Raw genomic sequence first — 25,465 nt, 5'->3', positions numbered from 1 at the left:
TCAGGAATTTTGCAGATGACACCAAGTTGGGTGGAAGTGTTGATCTGCTGGAGGGCAGGAAGGCTCTGCAGAGGGATCTGGACAGGCTGGATTGATGGGCTGAGGTCAACTGTATGAGGTTTAACAAGGCCAAGTGGCAGGTCCTGCACTTGAGTCACAACAGCCCCATGCAATGGGGGAAGGCTTGGGGTGGAGTGGCTGGAGAGCTGCCTGGCGGAAAAGGACCTGGGGGTGCTGGTTGACAGCCGGCTGAACATGAGCCGGCAGTGTGCCCAGGTGGCCAAGAAGGCCAACAGCATCCTGGCCTGTACCAGCACTAGTGTGGCCAGCAGGAGTAGGGAAGTGATCGTGCCCCTGTACTTGGCACTGGTAAGGCCGCAGCTTGAATACTGTGTTCAGTTTTGGGCCCCTCACTGCAAGAAGGACATTGAGGTGCTGGAGCGTGTCCAGAGAAGGGCAACGAAGCTGGTGAGGGGTCTGGAGCACAAGTCTTATAAGGAGCGGCTGAGGGAACTGGGGTTGTTTAGTCTAGAGAAGAGGAGGCTGAGGGGAGACCTTCTCGCTCTCTACAGCTACCTGAAAGGGGGTTGTGGTGAGGTGGGTGTTGGTCTCTTCTCCCAAGTAACTAGTGATAGGACGAGAGGAAATGGCCTCAAGTTGCGCCAGGGGAGGTTTAGATTGGATATTAAGAAAAATTCCTTTACAGAGCGAGTGGTCAAGCATTGGAACAGGCTGCCCATGGAGGTGGTGGAGTCACCATCACTGGAAGTGTTCAAAAACTGTGTAGACATGGCACTTCGGGACATGGTTTAGTGGGCATGGTGGTGTTGGGTTGATGGTTGGACTTGATCTTAAAGGTCTTTTCCAATCTTAATGACTCTGTGGTTCTGTGATAGCAAAAGGAAACTATATATTGCTATATGGACTATACTCCATTGTACACTCAAATTTATGGTGCAGTAGAGTAGAAAAAGCATAAATGGGCTTTTCATATTGGTATTTCCTGCAAATTTTACTGTAATTCATAAAGGATTCCAGAAAGTACTCTGATGAGCAGTTTTTCACTGTCCATTCCTTTGATCTAAATTGTTCATATTTGCCAAAGGTTGAGGTATTATTTGATCAAGAAACTGAATTTCATACTCAGCTGCAGCATAAAAACAAATACATTCTGGAACAGAGATGCTGTTCATTTCCACCTAAAAGAAAAACACACGCTGTGACAGTTCTTGTTAGAATTTTATATGCATACACATCAAACCCCACAAAGGTACTATTCCCAAAGCCCCCCTAAATATCCAGGTTAGTCCATAAGTAAATATTCTTTTAGTATTCATTTGGTTATAGGTCACAAATATAAATCTGTGATTCTCAGAATGGTCATTCAGAGACTTCTGAGAGCATATTACACACCTGTGAGTATGGTATTCACCACTTTTCACTATCAATGTACAGCAGTGAATTTCAGCCTTCGGATCGCTTCTTTTACTTGAAACTCCATCTCTTCTCAGCTGTCTCCATAATGCAGGTTATTTCCTAGTCTTGCACTGGGTCATACAGTTGGATCGGTTCCTAAAGGACACTCTTCACAAGTTTATTAATTTTATATTCCTCAGCTCTTTCTGAAGAATATACCTGTTTCACACAGAACAAATTCACATGCATCAAATTAGGAGTATCATGTCTTCTTCCTAAGTATCATAATTTAGGGCTATATATTCGTTTCAGTATGTGGAAAAAAGACAGACTTTACTTCCTTTACTATTTTATCCCCACAAAGTACTAAAAACTCCTGTAAACCAAATAGAGAGTTGTAAAAGTATGTTGATTTTTTATTGGTTTAAGGTATAACAATGCACTGTTTCTTCTAGGGAACAGTTATAATAAAATATACAGAAATTAGAATTACTCTTCTCTTTTTTGGGAACAAATAATTTTGCTTCTTGAAATAGGTTTTACTCACATGTGTGTTTAATAATATTAACTTTTTACATGGACTTAACACTTAATGCATGAAGAGATATAGGCAGAAACAAGAACAATTAAACACCTATCTGAGTGTTAATTACATCTTAGCCAATGTATAAGACTGCCAGAGTACTAGCTTTTAAAAAATTAGGAAGGTTTTTTTTTCTTTATCAGGCACCAATTACTTTACTAAAATTCAAATCAGGAAGCAATTTGTTGGTTAAAATGAAAAATATGAAATCAACACAGGAAGAAAACTAGGTGTATTAGTGAGCCAAAATTATAATTCTCATTGTCAGGGTAATTAGTAGTAAAGTACCTTTCTCTCACAGAGACATTTTACCTCTGTACTGGTCAAAATGTTTTGCTAGAAGACCTGATGCATTTTTATAGGGACATTTATGTACGTTAGAAGGCAATACACACATTATTTTTACAAGAGGCTTTAGGAAATACAGCAAAAACTGAGTAGGTATAAATAGATCTATATATTTATCTGTAAGTTAGCTCATATCTTCGAAGTTAAGCCATTGGTTAGTGAGTCTGAATAAATATGCACCACCATGAGCAACATTTGTCATATCTATAGCTGGAAATCTAGTCCCTACTGCACCCAAGAAAATGCCTATAAGGAAGCCTAAGTTCATTAAAATATTTTTCTCAGAAACATTCATGCTAAAGTTCCCCAAGCTGTAAATCAAGGTTTTGCACCTTTGTTTTTTAACTGAATATTACAACTTAGAACTAGCATTTTCCTTAAGTGTGGAAGCTGCTCATGAGCACGGCTCAGTCCGTGGCACCACATCCAAGCAGTGAAGCAAGCACGTCCTAGGACACTTTCTAAGGAAGAAAACTGCTGCCCATATTATTTGGTTTTCCTCTACTCCTATTAAAATCTGATTACAATGGGCTTATATGCCATTCAGCTTATGTAAGAAAAATATTAGGGAAAGATTTAATATATGTATTGTTAGTTGTGTTTTAGAAGAATGTAGCAAATGGAAACAAGACGAAGAGCCAGCACCATTTGACCAGCTGTCTGTGGACCCCCAGCATGTCTCCTAAGACTCACCATTGGTTTGCAGACCACAGTTTGAAAACCACTGTTGTGGTATGTGAAGAAGTCTCTCACCTGGAAATTAAATGCAATTTACTTATGGAATTATTTCCCCTTTTGCCATATTTCTCCAAATGTGAAGACTGAAATCAGATGATATTTTATAGCAACATGTAAGAATAATAAAGTACTTCTAGTGGTTTTGGTGTCCAGTGTCTGGAACAAGTTAAAAAAAGGGAACTCATTACTGTTAGACCTGCTGCAACAGCATTTTTGGATGCCACTTCCATGAATAAGTGTGGAGGCACAAATGCAATTTCTCTGACTGGAATATCTCTCTGTCAAATTCTTAGATAGTTTTCAACTTATCCTTGGTATCTATGGCAAGCACAGTTCAGTGGTCAAAATCTTTGGAGAGCTTTCCACTCCTCTTAGGTAGTGTATTGTCTTTGACACAAAAACTAGACTTTCATACTTCTTGAATTTTTGCAGGAAGAATTTGAATCATATTCCTTCCTCTTGCTCAGCTACAGCTCCATTCTTCATGATTGAAGAGCTGCAGAGTAAACATATTCTTAGTTTTCTATGGGCCAAATAATCTTTTGCACTAAGGGTGAAAATAAAAACCAGAATACTAAATCTTTGCAGGCCCCACATTCCTTAGTTATCATAAGTTTTCTCAAGATTTGATATTTTTTCTTCTTAGTCTTCTGGGATTTTCTTCTAAGTCTGATCCATCAGACTTCTGTCTTCCAAATTCAGGTAGATAGAAACAAATTAGAGTAATACTTCCATTATTTGGGAATATTGGCCTGCAAGTGCCTTATCTGTTAAGGCACTGGGCACTGCCATGTATTTGAAGAACCTCCTTCTGGGAAGTAGCAGCACCCCTCATGTACATTTTGTTTCAGGAATTGTAAAAATGCAGTCCAGTTCCAGGTTCCTTCATTCTTTTAATCTGATGCAGCTTTTCTGTGGAGAGCAAAGACAGTATATGGAGGAAAAAACCTTGCTCTGAGTACTTACCAGTTATTGTCATTGTTAATACATCATGCTTAAGCCCAGACTCACTCATTAGGATCAACACAGCATTGTACTAGACTTCTCTAAAGACATGTAAAGCTACAGCCCAATCATGTATCCAGTTTAAAATTTCCTTGCAGATCTTCTATTTTGTTGCAGTTGGGAGATGGAAGATGGGCAAACATGGGGCTTTATGCTTCAAAGTTGTACGTACCCTGCTTGCAGGATCTCTTTGCAGCTACCTACAATGCCCAAACTATTGAAAAGAGGGGTGGTGGCAGATGGGGGTAAGGACTCTTTGGAGAGATGTGGAAGCTCTGTTTATTGACAGCTATTCAGTAATTTCAAACAAACAAAGACACTCTCTGCAGTTCCATTTTGCCTAGCGATGGTACATATAGAAAACAATACGATTGATTTTAAAGGTGCATTTACCTATCTGGGCATGTTACAAATTCATTTGTTCAAGGTTCTTTCTTTCTGGAGTAAATGTTGATTGTAAATGAGAAGTCATTCTTGTCTCATTTTCTTTTTGAAAAATCTTCTCAAAATGACTTGGAAAAGGTGTTCTCTGTTTCAGTAATTCATTTCTTCAGCAGCAAATGCAGGCAAATGTGCAAGTGAATGGAGTCCAAATATGAATGTTGCTATGTGATCTCTCTCCTGACAGAGAAACATTCTGAAAATGTGGAGAGATTCCTGCAAGTTCCCAGCAGTATTTACATACAGCATTGCTAATATCTATCAGTTCATAAAGCTCACAGTACTCTATGGGATACTTTTTATGTGACAGATAATGAGATTGGGTAAGATATGATGCATGGAATATTGTAAATACATATGATTTAGTTTAGTGGTCAGGGACTAGCACTTGTAGTCCTGTGTTTTCCAGCATTTTTGACTCGTAACCCTACAGCTTTGTGTATACTTGAGTCAGGTGACAAACTGACACCTTTCATCTAAGTACCATATAGTAGTAGCCTAGTCACTCCCTGATACGCTGTTGAAAACTATTGGTGAAGACTGGTCCCCCAGGGAGAGAAAAATACATGATTTTGATAGAATAAGTTTTAAATGGTTACCAAAAAGAAAAAGTAAGGTTTTCAGCCTGTTGTTCTGTTGACATTTCTAAGTATATCCTTCAAACAGATTAGGAATTAGTTTTTCACATAGATGCCTGATATCAAGGGAACAGGTTATGTACTTTGACAAATGATGTCTCATCTGTTTGAAATCAGGGAACTGTTAATCTGCCAGGTCACCCTGTGTTTAATGAAATGATCAGAGGCACTTTAAAAGAATATGTTCATAAGGGCGTATAAAGGTAATCTCAGACTTGAGAAAAAACATTGAAAATACTGTCTTCTAGAACAAAGTATCATCAGGTTTGCCTCAGATGTGGGAAGATAAGACGTTTTTGTTTAGCTCACCAATCAATAGCCATTGCAGCCAAGTTTAGAACCTTGTTCCGGGGTCGGTAGAAAGATTCACATTAGTCTCAATGGATTTTACATAAAAATCCAGACTGGGAGTTAGAAACATCTGGTCCATGGGCTTACTATGGTCCATACTACCATTTCCTCTATTCAAAGGCACTCTTTTTCTGTGTTACTCCTGAATAACAGAGAGATGTGTGCTAACACACGGTCTACCATGTGTACCTGAAAGGTTTATTTGACCCTCAACAGGGATATCAATACCCTTTCCACCCTTGGCAAGCAACTGTTTAAAATGCAGTCTGATTTATTAAGAACAACAGATACTGAACTTTGCCCAAAACAAAAGTTTACCTTCTCTTTCTCCAGCTTCAAAGCCTCCCTTTTTCAAATGTTGAGAGAAAATGAAAATTTCACTTGACGTATATGAAAAACAGTAAAATCAACACTGTATTTAGTAATTCAACATCCTATGCTTCTGACATCTCCTAGCAGTAATGGTAGCGAAGCTGGGTTTTCAATTCTGTAGTAGTATCGACTTAGTGCAAAATCTGGTACCACTTTGTGAAATCAGACAGTTGCAGCAGAATGTGTCATCACATGACACAACATGTCAAGCTCCCCTGTACCGGTGTGACATTAGTCTTGTCAACTGGACTTCGGTGCCATTCGGAGGCTGAACTATACACACACACAAGAAATCACGGCGTGTTCATTCTTCTGAGAGTGGCGTGAGGTTGCTGGTCTCTTCTTTTCATTGAAACCCATTGTGTACTTCTTCCTGTTCAAGTGTAATGGTTTGTGTAGCTGTCTGCTTAGGTATGGCATTATTTATTCGATGTTATCATCAGCAAACTTTATGGAAGACACAGAACAATCCATTGAGTAACTCATTAAGTGTGGTTCATACCTTCCAGCTGAAAAAAACTATAAAAGGGCAGCAACACTATTTGGCATAATGAAAAAAAAAATGTATGTAGTGTCTTGGTAGGGTAAAAAAGACAGGAGAAAGTTATAATCTTAAGATAATTGTAAAAGGGACTTTTAAAGGGTAGTTTTAAGACAGTGGAAGGGAAATAATTTATTTTCAGCATAAGTGTTGGGACCACACATTGTTACATATACCATGTCCTCCAGGAGTGGAAGTGGCCTGCACAAGTTCTCCTATAGATGCATGCCGCTTTGTTCTTCAGGAGAGTCACTGCACTCCAGAAGCGGTCAGTGTACTGGTGAATTACGCAAATATGAAAGGGTTGAGGTAATTCTTGAATTATCTTGTAGTTCAAGGAGGTTTTTTTGAATATTTTATGAGTCTGTATGGATTTTTAAAAGTTGCCTATGTAGAAACTGTAACATGAGGGGAGAAAATTCTCATCTGTGGGTCTGTAATTAGACCTGTGATATAAAATGCATTTTCCAAACAGGGTTCCTGCATAGAGAGAACAAAACTGTTGAGTGTTTAAGCGTTTCATTTATGCCAAGGCATGTACCACGAGAGGGATATGCAAGCGCATATATTAATATTAATATTAATGAATATTAATATTCAGTTTCACTGCAGCTGCAATTTCCAGATATGTGGAAAAGTAACATGTTGAAAAAGGAAAGTTTACTTTTGTATTTTCTGATTTATATATTTACAGATAGGGAAAACAGGTGCCTATCTGCAGTTCCTCAGTATTTTGTCCCGAATGCTGATTAGACTGACAGAAGTGGATGTTTATGATGAGGAAGAAATCAACATTAGTAAGTTCTTGATATAAATATATTTGCTTCTGGAGACTGTAGAAAGTTGTTATGTTAAATTGAAAAGTAGTTGTCTGTATGTTCTATGCTGTTCACCTTTGCAACTAATTTACATTATTGAAATATTTTAAGAAAATTTTTGTGTGATCTTCAACTGATACTTAAGACTATTTTATTATTTTACTCATCATTTGGAGTTTAGTCTCCCTCTCAGTAAGAAAACCACATATGTCTGTTTTTCTTGGGAAGTAATCAACAGCATTTATGCATTTTAAATGATATCCAGCCATTGTTTTTGAGTTTAGAATTGGAATGAACTTTTGTGGTAAAGCATAGAAAAAGAATCTGTGACATTTTGGCAGATCTGTACCATGAGGAGCAACGTCATATTTTCTAAGTACGTAAGACTACATGAGGGAGGAAAGCAGTTCCTGCTCTCTAAAGGCTAATTTTAGTCCAGACTTCCTTTATTTACAGTGTATTACTCCCCTGTGTTTCCAGATATATTTCTGTAATTAAGGGTTGGTTTACATAGACAAACATGGGTGATATGTTATGGGATATGTCTAATTCTGCACTAAAAGCCGCAGAGAGTCTCAGGTGGGTGCTACCTGCCTGCTAGCTGCCTCCGTCAGACCCTGGCTGGAAGCTCTTCGGTCATTTTACTGTGGGACTGCGCCTCAGCTCTTGTGTCTCGGGGCTTTTTGGGGCAGTACCCAGGAGTCTTCCTCCACACTGAGCTGTGCTTGAGAAAGAGGCAGCTGTCCCCCAAAGTTTAGGGTAAAACCTGTGGAAAAGGTGACCAGTCTGCTAGAGGGGAGAGGTGCGTGTAAGCAATCCTTTGCGTTTTAGGCAGGATTTTAGAGGTAACTCACAGTCAGGGCATGAAGATAACTTGACCATCTGACTAATTCCACCTGAGTGTCATATTTACTTTGGGTGCCAAAAGACAGGGTCTCACCTATTATATAAATAATAATTTAGTCTATATGTAGAGACATGGAATTATGGCTTTTTACAGCAGCTTACAGCTGACCCTCAGATGGAACTCCTCACTACTGTCCATTTTACTGTTGTCAGATCTTTCATCCTCCTGACAAAGGTAGAAAAGTATTTTGAGAGAACTTGTGTACATCTGGGTTTTTATGCCAGTTAACCCGTTTCAGAAAAAGCGAAAATGATTTCACTGCACATTATACCAATACCATTTATTATTTTGCTCTTACCCTAGGGCAAATTATATTTGATTACTGTGGTCTTATCACTAGAAGGGGCATTTGACTTTAACTCTCCACTTAATACTGCAATTTCTGAAGCTTTAAAAGGGCTGCTTCTCCTCAGTGAGAATAACATCTCTTTCCTCAACCGAGTTCACAAATGTGGAGGTCAATGAAAAGACTCCAAATGCCTGGATGCAGGTAGATCAGCCTTACCAGACCCTTGACATTGTTTTCATCATTATCCCACCAACTGCTCCAGTAAGATTACAGAGGTCTCAAACTGATAACAAAGGTTTAAAAGCCAGAATTGCATTGAGGTATGAAGTGCACTTCTTGATGCATAATAATATGCTTCCTCAGAATGATGAAAGAAAAAATGATGTAGGGATAACAGGCATAGCAAAACCATCTATAGCAATATAAGGAGATTTAAAAATTGTAAATACATGAATTCTTATTTTTCAATGATATCATAGACATAAAAGAAGAATCCGATCAATACTACCATCAGCCTGGAGACATGTGGCCAGATTTGGAGACATTTAAGAAGATGCCTTTTGACTACACTATCCATGACCCGAAATATGAAGATGCAAGTCTGATTTGTTCAAAGCTTCAGACTATAAACAGTGAAGGTTAGAATTTGGAAAATCTAGATTGGTACACATATATGTATTTATCTGCTTTTAACGTGAGAATACTATTAAACTTTTAAACAGAGCGAAATTATCAGAATTGCCCTTGACTAAGTAACAGAGAAAAAAGATTTGAAGTTTGCTAGATGAAGCTCCAGATAAATGTTATAAATGTTTTATGGAACAATATTTAGATAGTCTTTCATTTAAAAAGCTCTGATTCCACAATAAGTTTGTGATTGAATGTTTTTATGTAGTAGCATTGTCCTGCTCTGTAGCAATGAAGTGACTTATGTAGGTAAATTTATTTATGTACTTAGAAGTGTTCATAGGTTTATTTTTTAGGTATTGGTTTAGGTTTGGAAAGCGTGAACTACATATGTCCAGATCTAGATTCCTGGAGTATTGAGGTGTGAATTAGTACTCTGAATTAGCCAGCTGGATGTACACAGGCCCATGGGACTGGGTAGGATGTATCCAAGAATGCTGAGGGAGCTGGACAACATCACTGTGAGGCTACTGTCTATCATTTTTAAAAGGTAACGACAGTTGGTGGAGGCTTCTGATGATCGGAGAAAGGAAAATGCTATGTCCTTCCTCTACAGGACAGAAGGAGAATCGAAGCAATTACAGCCTAGTCAGCCTACCCTCAGTCCTCAAAACGATTTCGGAACAAACTCTCCTGTAAGCCATGTCCAGACCCATGAAGGACAGAAAAGTGATTGGGAGCAGCTAGAATGGATCTATCATAGGCAAATCTTGATTGGTAAACGTGATTGAATTTATGATAAGACGACTGGCACTATGGACAAAGGAAGTGCAGTGATTTTATCTTGACTTCAGCAAGGCTTTTGTTACTCTGTTCCATGATATCCATATCACCAAAACTGGGGAGAGATGGTTTGGATAGGTGAATTGTAAAGTGCCTGGGAAATTGGTTGGACCACTGAACTCAAGATGTGATGAGTGGCACAAATCTGACCGACAGCTGGGTACGCATGACAATACTCAGAGACTGATAGTGAGGCAAATACTGTTTAAGATTGCCATTAATAAGGGACAGAATGCAATGCCAGCAAGTTCCTGGATGATACCAAATTGGGGGAGTAGTCAATATGCAGGAAGGTAGCACTGCCATTCAGAAAGACCTTGACAGGCTGGAGAAATGGAACCTCCAGGAAGGAACCTCAGGAACAGGAACCTGATATAGTTCAACAAAGGTAAATGCAAGACCTTGCATTTGAGATGGAATAATTTTTTTGCAGCTGTACAAGCTTGGGGCCAACTGTATAGGCAGCAACTTTGAAGAAGGCGACCTGATAATGCTGGTAGACAACAATTTGAACATGAATCACCGGTTCTCCATTGGGTTAATGGTTTACTAAAAATCTAGTAAGCAGGTCAAGGGAAGTGATTATTCTTATATGCATGGCACCTGTAAGACCACATCTGGAGTATTCTGTCAAGTTTTTGGCTTCCCAGTACAAGACAGACATCGACATACAGCATTGAGTCTAGTGGGTAGCCACCAAGATGGATAGAGGCCCAAAGCACATGATGTACAGAGAAAATTGAAGAGAATTGGGTTTGTTTGATCTGGAGAAGTCTAGCAGGGGCATCTGATTGCTGTCTTCAACTTCCTAATGGGAATTTATAGACACAAACAATTATAGATACGCAGCATAAGGACAAGAAACAACAGACACAAATTGAAACATGGGAAATTACAATTAGATAGTATAAAAAATATTTCCAGAATAAAAATGGCCAAACCATGGAGCAGAGAGAGACTGTGAAAACTCCACTCAGTGATTTTCAGAACTTGACAGGACAAGGAGCAACCTTCAATGACCTGATCTGATGCTGAAAATCTGAGTAAAAGGTTTGGCCACATGCCATAACAGAAGTCCTTTTCCACAGAAATTACATCTCAACTCCCTTCAGCCTCCCACAAAGGAGACCCTTTTTTAAAACGTGGATATTCACTAAAGAGCAACATCACTAAATTTGCCAAGTTTATTTTACGTAATCTACTGTGATGTCCATCACAGGACAGCAAATGTCTGTCATAAGACTCTTTTTTACTATTTATTACTTTTGCAAGCATTGAACTAATAAAAACAACAACAGCAACAATAATGATTTTAATAATCTGGATTTGTTTACACCTCAGCCTTATGTGAAATCTGTACAGAATTATCATAATCATGAATTTGCAGATACTTCTTTGTAGTCCCCTTTGCTGTATGTAACAATTTATAAAGCACACTATCCTCCGAATTAATTCATAGTTTGTTTTGCATGTGTTTAATCCTGCCATTGTTCCTAGAAGTTAATTACAGTGACAGAAATAGCTTGTCACAAGGGAATACATTCTGGCCTTGAATATATGTTACATTTAAGTTGTTTCTCTTTTTTAATAGACAAATCAATGAGCAGGAGACAGGAGGATATGTATACACGTCGTCAAACAACTAGGATGAGATTGTCCAAGTACGCAGCATATAACACCTACCATCACTGTGAACAGTGTCATCAGTATATGGGTTTCAATCCCAGGTACCAGGTAAAGATTTCCAGATACTACTCTGCAGATCAGAAACTGAAGCAGACACAATCCAAACACAGTTTTGTGTACATTCACTGTATTTGAATTGGCTTAGAAGTTGTATGTTTGTGTTAAAACCAGCAGATTTACAGATTTTGTTATTTCTTGAGGTTTGACTGCCTTGACCAGAGTTTGGGGGACGTCAGAGGACTCAGCCTTGCCTCATTTACAGTACCTTATTCAGTGCTGTAATCTGCATTCTACATGTATACTACCAGTAAAAACTACTTTCCCAGTAAACTTTTCCTATTGGGACTTGCTTATATTTTCACCTGAGTAACTGCAAAAGATGTTACTTCTGACACAGGAGTAATCTAGCACAGAGTAGCCTATATGTGGCATACAGACTGTTATTACTCAGAGTAACCCTCCAATTTTGTGCCCATTAGAATGTGAGAAAGAAAGTATTTGCAATGCAAATACTGGGTTTTGTGTGTCTCTATTTCTGAAAGCCAAGAGTGGCCTGTAAGTATTGGTACCATCTGCAAGACAAAGCTGAAACAATGGTTTCAAAAGAGGGAACAGTTTAATTTTTTTTTTTTTTTTTAGTGTATGCTCTAGCCTAGGGGGCATTGCTTAACACCTAGTGAATCGTGAGGTAAAATCTGATGCAATACACTAAATGAGTGTAGTCTGGTATTGTTATAAATGTGTATTAACTACACTGAGACCTTGTAGTTTGACTCTAACCACTGGAATTATCCTATTTTTTCCCATCCTCAGCTTTATGAGTCCACTCTGCATGCATTTGCCTTTTCCTATTCTATGCTAGGAGAAGAGATCCAGCTGCATTTTATCATTCCAAAGTCAAAGGAGCATCATTTTGTCTTTAGCCAACCAGGAAGACAATTGGAAAGCATGAGGCTACCACTAGTCACAGATAAGGTAGATGGATAATTATGTTTATGGCTGTATATGGGAGAGAGTCACCACCAATTTTAAAATCTGTTGAATTAGGATTCTTTATACTTCTGGTCCTGCTGTCAAGAGATAATGAAGATATCCTGATCGCAAGCTTGTATTTTCTCCCAGAAAGGGAGATATGAAGAAAAACTGTCAAGCCACCAATAAGCTGTTTCTTTTGCTCAGTATCAAGGTTGATTCTGTGGTACAAACACTCTTATCCAGGGAAAAAGGTCTTTGGTTATGGGTGGAAAAAGATCTTTGGTTATGGGTTTAAGATGTCAAAGTGAGAATGGTTTCAGCAATGAGCCTCAGAGACATGGTTTTGTTTATCTTACCGAGAGGAAGCAATTTTTTACCGTAGAGGAAGGCAGTTGATTATCCTGTCTGATTCTGCATAAATGCTCAGTTGCTTTCATATAAAAATAAGAGTTTCAAAGAATCTTCATCATGGCTTCAAGACTGTCCAAAAATCACACGTCACGCTTGTAGAAAACCCTTTGTAAGGTCATCCATCTGACAGGCTATGCAAACTCTCATGTTGGCCTTTACAGTGACTCCTAATATCCGTGTCTAAGGTGAGGCTGTGCCTTGCTCAGGACACACTGCTTGGAGTATTGAAGCAATTTGTGGAACAGTACTGAGCGGTAGCATTTTTATCCTGGAGAAAATAAGTTGCTTCCAATAAGCAGTAATCAATCAATACCACCCTCCAGTTCAGGCTTTTATGTCCAGTTCAAGTTTGAAATGGGAGAACCCAGGAACCAACACAGCAGCAACTGTGCAACGTGAGGATGAAACCTCCTGCTCTTCCTCACCCAGTAAACTTGCGCTTGACTATGCAGTCAGAACTGTGCACTGGGTCCCTGTGGATTCTTTTCATGCTTCTGCCACAGACCTGCTCTGAGGCTTTGCCAAAACCATGTATTCTTCCTTTGCTGCTTTTTCTGTTCGCTTGCTCCGAAATGGTGCCTGTAATCTTGCTGCAAGCTTGAAAAGTTGCTGTGAGATATAAACCTAGATTATTAAACCATTGTAAAATATTTTTCTTGATCCATTTTAAATTCTGTTGCATGAACTCCAGTGCCATCTTATCCACCATTTTGTGCTTTGGCAGTTTTAAATCCAGAGTCCTTAATTATGTGGGCTTTGGAAAGTCATGCTGGGTCCTTAACGACCTTGGTAGGAACCAGGCTGAAATCAGTTGCCCAGACTGGAACAGTCCTGGATGTCTATAGAAACAGGGCTTTCAGAACCTGTACTACCAAACTTGGAAGCACCTAGTGGGTTTCAGTGCATTCAAGATTGGGTGATAGACAGTCAGAAGGGTTGTACTACAGTTTTGGAGTAAGGTGTTTCTTACCATCTTATATCATATGGACCTAAATCCTTTTCCAGATCTAGCCTCAAGGTCACTGTGCACTTGGCAGGTCAAGGTTAGAAGTCCTATCCAGTCTACCACACTATCACCAGTCAAATAAGCTAAGTGATAGAGTTTTCTTTTTCCCAACTCCTATAAAAGTTGCCTATTTTCCTATTAAGTTGATTTAAAATGTAGCAGTTCGTCCAGAGCCAATGAATCTGATTTATTCTCCTGAAGGATCTGGTTCTCTTTGTTTAAACATCCTGCAGCTTAATACAGAAACTCATGCTTCTTTTTATTTACAGAGTGAAGATTACATAAAAAGCCCCACTTTTACTCCCACCACTGGTCGTCATGAGCATGGACTTTTCAATTTATATCATGCAATGGATGGAGCCAGTCATTTGCATGTTTTAGTTGTCAAGGAGTATGAAATGGCCATATATAAGAAGTATTGGCCCAACCACATCATGCTTGTTCTTCCAAGCATTTTCAACAGTGCAGGAGTAGGTAAGTATAACAAAAACTTCTAACAAATGTGGGCACACGACTTGGTCCCTTGAGTTGTTGTTTCTCAACAGTGAAATGTAGACACACACCTTGTAGCTAGCATATCTGATCTGGTGATCTGGATTCTCTTTGAAGAAAATGTGTCACAGCTGAAGATGCAATTCATTTAATCCAGGTCATCTAAAACAATCTAGATGAATTGCACCCTAGAAACACTTACTCTCCTCTATTGATTTTAAAGGGAGCTGAGGGTGTTAACTCAGATGGAGTTACCTACTGTGTTTCCTTGTGGAAATAAGTTATATACTGTTTGCATAGGCAGTGATGCACTGATTAGCTACGTTGGTTAGGTAGGTTCTGCTAATAATACCTGTGACATATTCAGCACCTTGCTTTTACTGCTAGAACAACTTATAGACAGTAGTAGTGACAAACATTTGAAGTAGTCAAAGGAAATTGTTCCACGTTATTTAGCTGGTCAGTCAACATCTCTAGGTGTTTGCACTAAGAGATGCCAGTGCAGCCAAATATCTGTCAGGTTAAAAGAAACAGTCACTAAACCCTTAAGATGCTAGCAAATCTTTACCACAGAAGTCAGGCTTCATTTTCTGTGCTTCACTGTGGGGTCCTGTAAGTCACTTGATAGGCAAGTGACAAAGTAAGTTGGCTCTGGGGAGCGTTTGGGTGTTAAAATCTTCAGAGTGATTCATACCCCGATCTGCAGAAATATTCACTTCAGAAGGCTTCCAAGTTAAAAGCAAACAATTTCTGCCCCTACTTTTAATCTGATGGTTCATGTCCTTGGTTTCAGGTGCTGCACACTTCCTGATAAAAGAGTTGTCGTACCATAACTTGGAGCTTGAACGAAACCGGCAGGAGGAGCTGGGGATAAAACCCCAGGATATTTGGCCTTTCATTGTCATTTCAGATGACTCCGGTGTTATGTGGAACGCAGTAGAAGTTGATTGCTCGGGAGACAGGAAAAGGTAAACAGAGTAATAGGTGCTTTTTCAGCTTTTTTAACCTTTCACTGCATATCAGTTTTGAAATTTCGTTTGATATACTACAACTTTTACCCTGTACAAGCAGAGAATAATATTTGCCCAACAAGACAAGTATTTTCCCTAGATATCTGCCTGTGCATAGCACATAGTTTAGTGCCTGTTCTTCATTCCTGTCCCCTCAGGATTTAAGTGCCCTGCAGACTTTGCTGTATACCTTGACTCCAGTTCGAACTAGAGCTACTTGGACTGCAGATTTCGGACTCTGCAAACAATCTCAAATACACTGGGCAAGCAGGGCATTCACATCAACATTTTAAACAGCATTTTTCTAAGGAAGCTAAAAGACATTTCTGTGCAAAATGTGCAACTGATTTCCTCTGACTCTTTTGTCAGTCTCAGTCTGTATGGCTCCTTTATTAGCTCCCCAAATCGCCAAACAACTATTTTTGTTTTCATTACTTTAGAACACTGTTTGTACTAGACATTTTTATCTATTCCCAGAATGGTGCTATGCAGGATTTACAGTAAACCTTCAAAGAGAACTAAACTCAGTGAAAACTGAGATTTATGGTCTGTAGAGGTGGGCTAGGAGAATCTTATACTTTGCACTTAAGTTATGGCACTAAGTCAGCAACCCTCCCAGAGCCATTTGGAAAGATTACCCACGTAATGCCTTTATTTACCTTTAAAAGGTTACATGTCTAAGTGAATATTTTGAACAATCCAGACTAAGTTGCAGACCTGTCATACCAGTCCCCACCACATAAGCACTAGTTAATTCTATTTTTTATTTAGAGTGATTGACGAAACATTGCCGTAAAGTAAGACAACACTGAAGTTATCTATACCTGATACTCATAACTACTTTCAACTGTTAAGAATTGCTCTTCAGCTGAATGAGATTCTGAATATTCTCTATATACTTTAAAATTAACACATTTTCCTAATTATTGTAGTGACTATACGTGGACTGAAAGGAACGTTTCCTTGAAGCAAATTCTGCAACATATTGAAGCAACTCCCAACGTCACTCACTATGCCTTAATTGGGATGAGGAAATGGTCCAGTAAAACAAACAGTGCTGAGATCAAGGAACCATTCTCCTGCTGTCATGTGCATGATTTCATTATGCTGAATGTGGATCTGACACAGAATGTACAGTACAATCAGAACAGGTAAGTGAATCAGTAGCATTTTTCAATAGAAATAATGAAACAAATAAAGGAAGTTTCACAAAAGATCTTGATTTTTTGGGGAGGTTGTTAATGGGATGCAGATAGATTTTGTTTTGTTATTGGTGGTTCAAATCCTTCCCAAATGGCCAGAAGTTGGAAAAAGACATTAATTTACATAGTTCCAAATAAAACAGTCCTATCTGAATTCCAGGGTAGACACATTTGGCGGTGTGCCCTGCAGTATTGGTCCCTCTACATCATCTCACAGAATTTCACCGATCTATGTGAAATAAACTGTGGGTTTGGCCCTATTTCTGAGGGACAAGCATTTATTACAACAGAATGAAGTAGATATCACTAGCGGTGGGATTCACTTGTCTAAAGCCAGTCTTTAGGCACCTCCAAATGTGCAAGATGTCCATACGGGGCTGACAGGTATGACATGGAATCTGCACGTGTTTTTCTGTAAGCTAGCTGGGATACCCCAGGTAATCTAAAACAGCTCTAAAACGGCACACCTAGACTTGGATAACGGAGCATCAGCCACTGTACTTCTCAGAAGAACTCTCCTGTCTCTGGAACAGGTCTCCTGAAGTCCAAGTTTACTTATAACTGCAGGGAAGCACTTCTGCTTTCGTTATTCTGTGGATAAACAGATGACCTAAATTTCTATTGTCGCCAGCCTGACGCATTAAAAGAGCATTTTAAACTTGCTCCCGTGCATCTCCTAGTACGGAACTGTGCTCCCAGGCTGTCTAACTGTATTACCTTATGAAGCATTACGAAGGGCTCATGAAGAGAACGACAATAAAGCAAAATGATATGAGTACAGGCAGCAGTGTTAAAATGGCAGGAGTGCCAGGTCACACCACGCATTTCCTGCCGGCGTCTTTAAACCACGGGTGGCTCACCATAATCCTGCGTGGGTGCTGTTGAGCCTGAAGTATTGTATGACAGTCCGAGCCTGGGCTGGCAAGGAAAAAGGTACTTTTTAAAACACAGAGACACTGACAGTCAGGGATACCAAATATCCGTGTAAATATTACTAAGATCAAAGACAAGTTTTTAAAAACCTATAATTAAATGCCATGTTTCCCACTGATGTCGACTGTTGCAGTAATTGCTCAGCTCTATTAAATCCAAGACCCAGATATTAATCCAACAGTTGTGCACATCATCCTGTTTGCTGTGTAATATATACATTCAAAATGGAGAATTGAGTCTGAATTTTCCAAAGAGTATTTGAATTTAGTCAGCTTTAGAAGTTTACCTTTTATTCTGTTCCATTCCATCTTATTTTTAAAATGGGTCAAATTTAGCTCAGGGATGTTTGGCCTCATTCTGCTCTATGTATTCCTATCTCTCAGCAGTTCTGTTGTATTAAGAAGAGACTCTGCCTTCAAATAGTTTTTGTCTCTAATGTAAAATGACATTATTTCTGTAGAGGAACATTGAAAAATTCTCTGGATTTTTGTATTCTAAGGGAAAAATGAGTAGCTGGAGACCTCTGTGTATTTGACAAATCAAATGTAGGGCTTCATCCATTTCCTTGGAAGTTGTCGTGGTTTAGCCCCAGCCGGCAACTAAGCACCACGCAGCCACTCACTCACTTCCCCTCCCGCAGTGGGACAGGGGAGAGAATTAGGAAAAAAACCCTCGTGGGTTGAGATAAACACGGTTTAATAGGACAGAAAGAGAGAAGGAAACAACAATGATAATACCAACAAAGGAATGTACAAGAACAAGTGATGCCCAATACAGCAATCGCTCACCACCCGGCGATCGACAGCCCGTCCCCGAGCAGCGATTTCCGCCCCCCGGCCAACTCCAGTTTATGTACTGGGCATGACGTCGGATGGTATGGAATATCTCTTTGGTCAGTCTGGGTCAGCTGTCCCGGCTGTGTCCCCTCCCAGCTCCCCGGGCACCCCCAGCCTGCTCGCTGGCAGCCCAGCACGAGAAGCTGGACTGTCCTTGACTGCTCAGCAACAACTCAAAACATCAGCACATTATCAACAGTTTCTCATCCCAAATCCAAAACACAGTCTCACACTAGCTTCTGTGAAGAAAACCAGCTCTATCCTGGCTGAAACCAGGACAGAAGTCAAGGGAATTAATTTCCTTGACCTTTTTTGGGGTAGGAACATATGTAGCTATTTTCTGTGACTGCATTATTGCAGTAAAATGCAAAGAAAATATTTTAACCCCTAGGTCTTTTCCCTGGCAATTTATTACCTTTTTCCTTCCTCTTTCCTCTGTGTTTCTGGTCCTTTTCCTCCCTAAGTGGTTCTTTCCCTCATTCTGATCTTCTTGAACTCATTCTAGCCTCATTTATTATTACAAAGTGGAAGCCTCTTTGCCTGACTGGTGGGCGCTGGTGGAGGGTCAGTGTGTTTGACACCCGTCCTTTCTACAGTGCCCATCAAAGACCCTGAGTGATTGTGTTAGTGTGTGATGAGAAACATTCCTCTGAACTTCTACGTTTTTATTCTTTCCAGATTTACGTGTGATGATGTTGACTTCAACTTGCGCGTCCACAGTGCTGGCCTTCTCATCTGTCGGTTCAATCACTTCAGTGTCATGAAAAAGCAAATTGCAGTAGGAGGACAGCGATCCTTCCACATTAAGTCTAAGGTGGGAACTGAGGCCTCTGTTTCATTGCTGTTATAATTGTTTTCCTTTTTTGTACTCTGTAACCAGGAGAACTGAAGTATTTTGGTGCATCACCACTTGCCAGTAGTGGGGTGTGTCTGCTATGTGTTTGGGTTCTTTGTTATTTATTTCTGAAATCCACAATATTCTTGGCATAAATGCACCTTTCCTTAATCTTTTTCCTTTAAAAATTTTAAAAACACTTAAAGTGTCTCTTTACAATCCAAGTAACCATTCACTATGAGTTTTTTATTTATAGCTATTGAATTGCTCATCTTCATATGACTTTATATATAGGAATACTTTAGGTTCAGAGAAGAAACCTCAAAGACTCTATAAATAGAAATACAACTCTGTGAAAGTCTGAAACTTTTTTAGTAGCAAATATTTTTGGCTGAATGGTTTTGCTTCTTATATAAATCTTAGATTTGTAGGGTAGAGATTTATTTTATACAAGCCAAAATTCCGGTAAGTACAACTTGATTGATCAGGATTGATCTCTACTAGAAATATTTTTTCCTCCTAGGTATCTGACACTCCAGTTTCAATCTCCCCTGCTCAGTACATTTGTGCTCCTGACAGCAAGCATACCTTCTTGGCAGCACCTGCTCAGTTGCTCCTTGAAAAATACCTCCAGTATCACAGCCATCGCTTCTTCCCTCTCTCCCTGAAGAATTATAGCCATCCAGTGCTATCTGTGGACTGTTACCTTAACTTAGGACCACAGGTACTGAACAAAATAATCTTCAAGAAGCTCTAGAAGTATCTAGGCTATGTTTTGGATGAGTTTGTTGATGCATTCCCTAATAACAGTTACACAACCTTTGAAGAATCAGATATTAGATCCCTATAACGTTAAAATCAAATTCTTAGTCCCATAGAGATATTATTAAAGGCTTCAGATAAAATACATGGAGAACTATACCAGAGTTGTCCTAAATACTAAGATAGTCTGTGAATTATACTAGGTTCTTAATTAACACAGAGCACATTTTTCTTTAAGAAGTGTTTTCTCAATCTGCTATAATTTGGCCCTTCCTACTGCAAATTTCTTCTACAACAGTGTTTTACAAATACTAGCTAACCCTTAGAAAGCACTTCAAAATACAAATGTTTTATTTCACTTTTTACTGATAAGCTGAGGCAGAGAAGTAAATACCAAGAAAACAGTCGGAATAGGAGAAGCTGACATCAGATCTCAGGAGCTGTTGGCTCTCTCTGATGACTTCAGGTCTAAAGCCAAGGCCATACTTAAACTCAAATGTAGGTTGGATAGAAGTCTGATACTAAGGTGGTGGTGTTTGGGAGAGAGAAACTGTTTTTACCTTTTCACCTGACTTGAATACTAAATGAAATTCAGTCTTGCTGGATTTACTAAACATCTTTACTGAAACAGCTGTGTAATGACCTTCCCATATATGCTGCTCCCAGAACATTTTGAACTGTATCGTTAAATTCCTTTCTGGCCGAGCTCTTACAGGTCTATGTTCCCACCGTGTTTGGAAAAACAAACTCTGTGGACAGGCATTGTACTGTTACTGTCTTCATCCATCGCATCCTTTCAGCTCTAACCTATTCAGCACGTGAAATAAGTTCAGTTTGCTTCTGGAATTGTTACCTGAGCTGCAATATGATACACTAGGAATGAAGGAATGTGGATAAATATAAGCATCCTAGGCCAGAGTCTCAGCTGCTGTGGGTCAACCTTCCTCCACTGAATCATGGTGATTTATGCCAGGTGATGTCCTGCCCCAACTAAGTAGTAGAATGGCACTCTGGAAACTAAGCCTTGTGTGGAAGATTCCTTAATTTAAATTTATAAATCCTGAAAGAGTGCTATAAATATTCCCGGTTCCTAGTGGATTTGAAGAGTAGCCATAAAACCAAACTGGACAAGAGGAAACCTCGGCATTTATGTATATGCACAACTCTACTGATTTCAGCAATTCTATCGTAACGTAAATGAAATTAGGCATTTCTAAAGGGTTCTTTTCATGTCCAACTGAACAGCTACTATATTTACTCACGTGTAGATAAACTGTGCTGGGCAGGTCACAGCAATATGGTTGTGGGGAGCTATTGTTACTGCAGCTTTCAAACCCTGTCACATCTAAAGCTCATGATAATAATAGTAATGAATAGTAACGCCTAATACATAGTTATTTTTATGTAGATTTTTTATAAGTAGAGGGGTGTTTAGGAAGGAACTACAAAGGTCACAGTATTTGGAGTTGGAAAGCAAGTCTGAATTTGAATCAGGTGCAAATACTGAAAGCTTAATATCAAGCCTTAGCTTTATACAGAAGCTTGAAAAATGTTAATTTTTTTCTCCCTCTCCCAATCAGATTGCAGTTTGCTATATGAGTTCTCGCCCTCACTCTATGAATATCAGCTCCTCCGGTTTGACATTCAGTGGTCTACTGCTATACCTCTGTGACTCCTTTGTTGTAGCTAGTTTTTTGAAGAAGTTTCATTTTCTTAAAGGTGAGCTGCAATAATTTTATTACAGAGAATTATATGACCTGGTCTTTGGGAACCTGGGGAAAAATGTGTTTTATATGAAAATATACATGCACATACATGCATGTATTCATATTTGTCTTTATATGTCCCACACGCCTTTGATACTTGATCATGCTGGCTCTATGCTGTAGTAAACTGGTATATAAATGATATAAATTCTGCAGATTTCTAAGTAGGGAGAAATGTTGGATCTATATCATTATGCCTACTGTATATGCATTACTCCTTACTTTATGTCTGAAAACTGAGTATTTAAGATTTATGTATGAAGCATTTACCTATTGTGTTCTTGCAGGTTCTCTAATTTTTGGTAGAAAATGGGTGATGGAAAAGCCTCCATCAAAATCTATTTACTATCCTTGGAAACAGAAACTGGCTTATTTAAAATTTATTCCCCATAACCAGTTTCTCTATGTAGTCCCTGTGATGGTGGATAGCAGTGGAGACAAATAACTTCCGTTTGTATTGCAGGCAGTCACATTGCAAACGTCTTTTGGATTGTTCTGCTACTATCTTAGGCATTTAGTGCTCTGGGGATTTGCTTCACTCGCAGCTATAACTGTCACTGGAAGAAGAACACTGTGGCAGATGCCGTCTTGAAACAGGCAGAGTTGTTATGAACTGCTGTGTTCTTTGGTGCAGTTAATACAGTTTCACGTAGGTATGGGTAGCTAAGTGCAAATTAGGGTGTACAGCGCTTTTACCTGCACGTGCCACTGAAGCCACATGAGTGCCGGTGTCTTATGCTCATTCTGGAGCAGCGTCCACATTTTACTCAGCCTATAGTTTCCCTAGCAAGGCTATCAGAGTAACTGCAAATGACAGCAGTGCTTTTGTTCTGCATTTTTTGAGTGACCAGAGGCTATCAATCAGTTTCATTTTGCATAAACCAGGCAATTTTTATAGCATGCAACACAAAGTTTATTTGATCCGGGACTTCTCCATCTCCTTCAGCAGTCTACTTGACTTTCTAACCCGCCACATGAGCATTAAACACCACATGAGTGTCTGTCTTGTTTATTTTTATTATATTCTCAACTTTTTTTTTTGGTCTGGGGCATTTCCACTCTACCTCACCATCTCTCGTTCAGGTTATTGAATGCTGGCGAGGTAATTATTTCCTCTTAATTTTCTCAGAAGCCAGGAAATCATGCATGCAAGTTAAAATGGTATCAGCATGCCAGTCAAGACAGTTGATATTGTTTACTAAAACATAGTATTTCTGACTTTGGCATTCTGCATTCACCTGTGTCCATAGCCAAACAGACCAGGTTCTTCTTTGCCAGCACATTAGCTTACCAATCTGAAAAGCGCTAAAGTTTGTGATTAGTTTTGAGGACATGTTTAGACCATTTCTGGTCAGCAAAGCACTAAGAGCTTAGTCAGCCATCGTGGTGATTGCCTTGTAAGTCTTTTGCGGAGTGAGAGTTTCACTCCACAAGGTAATGATCGGTAGGGATAGAACACTAATGGGCGTTATGTTGTTTTCTGCCAGGGCCCATCACCTTAGACCTGACGGTTTTACCCTTCCTTACCCTAAAGAGTAAGGAATGTATTGTTAGCCCTGATTACGAGACGAATACCAGAAACCTCAAATTACACAAGAAGATCCTGATAAATAGGGAGCTGATCATAGCTCTCCTCAGTCCTACTCGAGCGTCTTAATTTTCTCCCAAGCCCACAACTGCTGTTGTGAAAGTGGTGGAGTTTTACATGCTAAGGGGTGGTGGAGCTGGGCGACCTGAGAACAAAGGCGATACTCACATGGGTTTCTTTTTAACTGCTTGCTTAGGTGCCACCTTGTGCGTGATTTGTCAAGATCGCAATTCTCTTCGCCAGACTGTTGTCCGGCTAGAGCTGGAAGACGAATGGCAGTTCCGACTGCGGGATGAATTCCAGACTGCCAATGCGAAAGAGGACAGACCACTTTTCTTCCTGACAGGACGACATATTTAATTGAAAAGAGACACATTTCTGAATGATACAAGAGACTAATTGCCACCATCTCATGAAATCACTTTTGAGAGGCTCTGCTTTCTGAAGAGAAACAGGACTGTTTTCCATTGTTTATTAGCATGATATCTAATCAGACAATTTACACTCATATTTCCAAACACTGAAGTGACTTTTCTAATTTAATTGTCTGATGGAAGTCATTCATAATTCCTGGAAAAGATGCAGAAACTTACTATTCCACATGGTGGAAATAATTTTGGATCAGAAAGGAGGTCAATGTGTGCACTTCTTCTGTGACAAAAAAAGGCCACATGCAAGAGTTTTAGAAAACTTTTTTTACATTCCAAAAATAGCAAATGTAAATTTAGGAGCAGATTTTGTTTTACAAGTCTTATTTATCTAACAGTTGGCACAAGGCAACAGGAATTGTTACAGTTTTGTAGTATACCGCTACTGATTAATCCAGGTGGGCTTTTTATATGAAGACTTGTAAAGTATATTTCTTTAATAGTGGTAAATCAGTTGGAGCCTTAATTTTTGGAACAGGTGCCACACTGGATAGATTTACCTTACAGGACTCTTGGAGTAGAAGCATAATTATATGTCTGGTTTTATTAGCATAAAGAAGAGAGTCAAGAAAGTAGATTTTAAAATGAGATCTGAACTTTTAAACTTGAAACTGAGTTTACCTTGAGTAACTGAAGAGATTGAATGATGGGACTGACCTGCAAGTGACCACAACAGTGGTGTTTTCTGGTTTCTGATTAAATTGTTGCACTGGCTGCAGTCTTCAAGTTGGGCCCAGTGCATTCAAGACAACAGATGAGATGGTTCTGAAACACTCACAATACACTTTCTGGGGATATTTTCTTGCCAAGGTGCTTCAAAAGAGTGAGAAAACGGAGACTACATCTCTGAGGAATTCAGGTGGAAATCTAAAAACATGTTCTAGAATGGCACCAGGCATCACGGTATTTTGTACGCACTAAATGTGAAGTCAGTGATCACGGTCTTTGTCTAGTTTTTTGGAAATACTCTCCAAGTTGCAAACTTCCTGTTTGTCTTTATAGAATCAGTGTTAACTTCACTCAGTCCAGGTGCAGGAAAGATGAGTATAGATCTTGTTAGAAGACATCTAATATTTAGGCAGTCCTTCCTTGCTGGATACAGCAATGGGAGGATCATTGATTTTATACTGATGAAGTGCTGTTAGGTGGCTGAGTCCATTACAGTACTGGCCTTGAAATGCAGGCATCAGTATGACTATGCCAAAGAGCTAATTTAGGTTCATTTTACCGGGAAAGCTAAGTTCTATAAGTTTGAGAGACTTTTAGATCGCTATTTGCAAGGTAACTGCTAGAAATCAGTGTGTTTCTATATTTCATTGTCCTTGTTTCAGAGTGAGGATTCACTTCAAGTTTTGGGAAGGAAGGCGAGCATTGTCCAATGTAAATAGTATGGCCTGTTCATGTTTCACCAGTTCATTAGTTAATTTAAACTTTTTTAAGGAAGTGTGACATTCATGTCTGATCCATCCTTTATAAATAAAGTTCACGCTGCATGGACATCTGTCTTGGTGATGTATAGGACTGTCAAGTACGCTTTTGTAGGGGGAAAAAAAAGAAAAGGGTTGGCTGAAAGGAGTTCATATAATTAAGGAGTACCCTGAAATAATCACGAGAAAAC

At 39.2% G+C, this 25,465-nt stretch overlaps 1 protein-coding gene across 1 annotated transcript in view; it reads left to right on the top strand.

Annotated features, from left to right (window-relative positions):
- Positions 1-23,779, top strand: part of GREB1 (growth regulating estrogen receptor binding 1) — a gene marked incomplete at its 3' end in the record, with an annotated part of 62,842 nt that extends 39,063 nt beyond the window's left edge. Inside the window, exons 22-32 of the mRNA XM_081997694.1 lie at positions 7,128-7,230; positions 8,927-9,085; positions 11,509-11,651; positions 12,417-12,578; positions 14,265-14,469; positions 15,281-15,455; positions 16,430-16,648; positions 19,147-19,282; positions 19,827-20,027; positions 21,646-21,784; positions 23,616-23,779. Of these exons, the coding sequence (XP_081853820.1) occupies positions 7,128-7,230; positions 8,927-9,085; positions 11,509-11,651; positions 12,417-12,578; positions 14,265-14,469; positions 15,281-15,455; positions 16,430-16,648; positions 19,147-19,282; positions 19,827-20,027; positions 21,646-21,784; positions 23,616-23,779 (1,806 nt within the window). The remainder of the gene's footprint in view (positions 1-7,127; positions 7,231-8,926; positions 9,086-11,508; positions 11,652-12,416; positions 12,579-14,264; positions 14,470-15,280; positions 15,456-16,429; positions 16,649-19,146; positions 19,283-19,826; positions 20,028-21,645; positions 21,785-23,615) is intronic.
- Positions 23,780-25,465: the final 1,686 nt, after the last annotated feature.

The sequence above is a fragment of the Phaethon aethereus genome (assembly GCF_964289735.1).
Source record: "Phaethon aethereus genome assembly, chromosome: 3".
In the NCBI taxonomy this organism is placed as follows: Eukaryota; Metazoa; Chordata; class Aves; order Phaethontiformes; family Phaethontidae; genus Phaethon; species Phaethon aethereus.
Note: the sequence above shows the minus strand (reverse complement) of the source record. Positions and strands in the feature narration are given on the sequence as shown.